The sequence below is a fragment of the Octopus bimaculoides genome, chromosome 2, assembly GCF_001194135.2.
Source record: "Octopus bimaculoides isolate UCB-OBI-ISO-001 chromosome 2, ASM119413v2, whole genome shotgun sequence".
In the NCBI taxonomy this organism is placed as follows: domain Eukaryota; kingdom Metazoa; phylum Mollusca; class Cephalopoda; order Octopoda; family Octopodidae; genus Octopus; species Octopus bimaculoides.
Genome location: NC_068982.1, coordinates 149,922,348 through 149,925,478, shown reverse-complemented (window position 1 = coordinate 149,925,478; position 3,131 = coordinate 149,922,348). Strand labels below are relative to the sequence as shown.

The 3,131-nt window shown below is 39.6% G+C and overlaps 1 protein-coding gene across 2 annotated transcripts in view; it reads right to left on the bottom strand.

Moving 5' to 3' along the window:
• LOC106872137 (uncharacterized) overlaps positions 1-3,131 on the bottom strand; it is a 26,450-nt gene that overhangs the window by 11,754 nt on the left and 11,565 nt on the right. For both annotated transcript variants that reach the window (XM_052965660.1, XM_014919009.2), the window contains exon 3: positions 459-515. In XM_052965660.1, coding sequence (XP_052821620.1) covers positions 459-515 — 57 coding nt within the window. The remainder of the gene's footprint in view (positions 1-458; positions 516-3,131) is intronic.

Sequence of the window (3,131 nt, the reverse complement as noted above, 5' to 3'; positions counted from 1 at the left end):
AATAAAAGAAATGTATCTATCTATCTATCTATCTATCTATCTATCTATCTACCTATCTATCTATCTATCTATCTGTTTGTTTCAGTTTGTTTCTGTTTGTCTTTCTGTCTGTCTATCTATCTATCTATCTATCTATCTATCTATCTATCTATCAAACAATATTTCACTCACCACCATACTTCAATCATCCGCTGCTAAATTCTTTCGCTCCTCCACCTAAACCTATTCGGCCCAACTGCCTCTCTTACCCTCTATTTCTGACGTCGTCCATTCTTTCATCATCAAAATCACAATGTTTTCTCCGTAACCACTGAACTTCAAATATTCACGCACTGGCCTTTAACAAGGACCTGAAAAGCTAAGGGCTTTCTCTCCCCCCACATTTCATATTGGTATTGCTTCCTGACATTTTATTTAAAATAATAATCAAAAGAAAAAATAAGAAAAGGCCGACTTACCGCTAGAACTCGCTGTTTGTAAGCTAATATAAGTCCTGTAATTCCTGGAGATACGAACTAGAATCAAAACAAAAACAAAGAAGCTAAAAAGTATAATTACTTTATTGTTGTGTGAGTTTCAGGAAAAGATTTGCAATATTTTACTTGAACTAAGGCGGCAAATTGACAGAATCGGTTGCATACCAGGAAAAAAGGCCTAGCAGCATTTCATCCGTCTTTACGTTCTGAGCTTCAATGGTCAACTTTAGAAATAGTACATTTCTAAATCTCTCAGAGAGATTTATGCAGTAGTGATACATTGAAGTAGTTGTATGCTGTCAACTTAATGTGACAGTCCCATGAAGGGAATACTACTACTGTTGTTTAGACCTAGGAAGCTGCAACGCTTCCTGTCGGCCTTGACACATTTCCGATGTCCTTATGTTTACAAAGGGGAGACAAGCACCTCCACCCAGCTAAGCCTGCATCCAGAGACTAGTAAAGACTCAGAAACATGTCTCTGGATGCAGGCTTAGCTGGGTGGAGGTGCTTGTCTCCCCCTTGTAAACATAAGGACACAAGAAATGTGTCAAGGCCGACAGGAAGCGGTGCAGCTTCCTAGGTCTAAACAACAGTAGTATTATTCCCTTCATGGGACTGTCACATTCAGTTGACAGCATACAACTACTTCATGGTCAACTTTGTCTTTCATCCTTTCTGAGTCAATAAAATAAGTACCAGTTGAACACTGGTGTCGATGTAATTAACTTACCCCTTCCTCGAAATGGCTGGTTTTGTGCTTAAAGCTTGAAATCAATATTTTTCTTGAACGTGTGGATAGCTGATTAATTTCATCTACTACAAAAGGAGCAATTTGACTAACCAGTTAGAGAAATCGGGAAATTTTGAATTCAAGTTTTAATACGGATGAATTTAAAAGGTAACACAAATTTTGTGCTAGTTTAAGAAATACAGATTGTCACGATTCGAGGGAGAGAAATTCTTTGAGATTGCAAGGGATTTGCAGGATGAGGTGCCAATTTTTATTTTTTATTTTTATTTATGCGCCCTTTTAAAGCCTAGCCAGGCTCATGGACCCGGTTTCCCGGTTTCAATGGCGTATGTGTTCCCCCAGCTGAACGGGACGCCAGTCCATCGCAGCGTTACTCAAGAAACAGGAAGAAAGAGTGAGAAAAAGTTGGGTGAAAGAGTACAACAGGGGTCGCCACCACCCCCTACTGAACCCTCGTGGAGCTTAGATCTGGAAATCGAAACCGCGATCCTCCGATCGCGAGTCCGCTGCCCTAGTCACTTGGCCATTGAGGTGTCAATTACATTTTAAAAATAGGACGATAACGACAGCTAAAGTTGAATACCCGAAATAGTGAGCAGAAATGCATATATATTCAAACATAACCAAAAAGGTTGAATATAATGTGAAAGTAATTTGCGTGCGAAATCTAAAGCCTTAACTGGCAGGAATTTATGCATCGAAAGGTAAAAATTATATCAAATTGAGCGTACTTATTGTGAAACTTACATTACCTTTAAACCATAACATTACTGAGATGCGATTGCTCCAATGTTGTAGAATGATATTCTTTCTAGTTTTTATATTAATATCTCCGTAAGGTGACTCGCTGGCAGAATCAGTAGCACGCCGGGCAGATTGCTTCACATTTTGAGCTGTCTTTATGTTCTGAGTTCAAATTCCGCCGAGGTCGACTTTGCCTTTCATCGGAGTTGCTAAATTAAGCACCAGTTGCGTACTGGTGTCGATCTAATCGACTGGCCCTCTCCCCCAAAATTTTGGGCCTTGTGCCTAGAGTAGAAAAGAATGTTATGAACGCTTCGCATTTACCTAGGCACTCTCACAGCAGTAGCGCACTGGTATACCACGAGACGATGCTAGGTGTGCCGCAGTATAACCTGAAAATAATTTTCTCCCTATACTTTTAGTTATATTTTTAGTTCAGGTGTGCCGCCGAATTTTGAAAAGAATATAAGCGTATCGCAAGTGATAAAAGGTTGCGGCGCACTGGACTAGAACGACAGTCTCCCTCTAATCACACTATCGACCTAAGGTAACATTAGATTAAGTAACAGTAAATGCAAGTGAAAAAAGGTTGTGGAACACTGCTCTACAGTTGCATGATCCCTGGACCATGCATTTTTGCTCCTTTATGGTCTCATTTTTCTCGTTATTTCCCGTCTTCTCCGAGATTACATTGTGAATTTCAGTCAGGTCTAGATATCCCTATAAGCAACATGCTCTGAGGCACTCTGGCTCTAAGTAGGCTTCACTTTTTGCATGAAACAAATGAGAGCCTGCATATTTAAGGTCGCGTCATACTCATTGGAATATGCATAAAGAAAAAAACCCTAAAATCCGAAATGCATTTGGCGCTCTCGTTGGCCGCTGCAGAGATAAATTGTGTCTGTTTTTGTCTCTGTCTACCAGTCTTTCTCTCTCTCTCTCTCTCTCTCTCTCTCTCTCTCGTAATATCTCCCACCTCTCTCTCTCTGATATTGTGACTGTAACATAGCAAGTCCATAAGAGATATCTCAGAATATATACTGCAGTAACTGGTCTATCCCCAGTGTGTATGCATTAAGTATTTATACATAGAAGTTTATTTTAATTAAACATTGCTGCAATTGCGTATACCATATATATGTATATATATATAAATA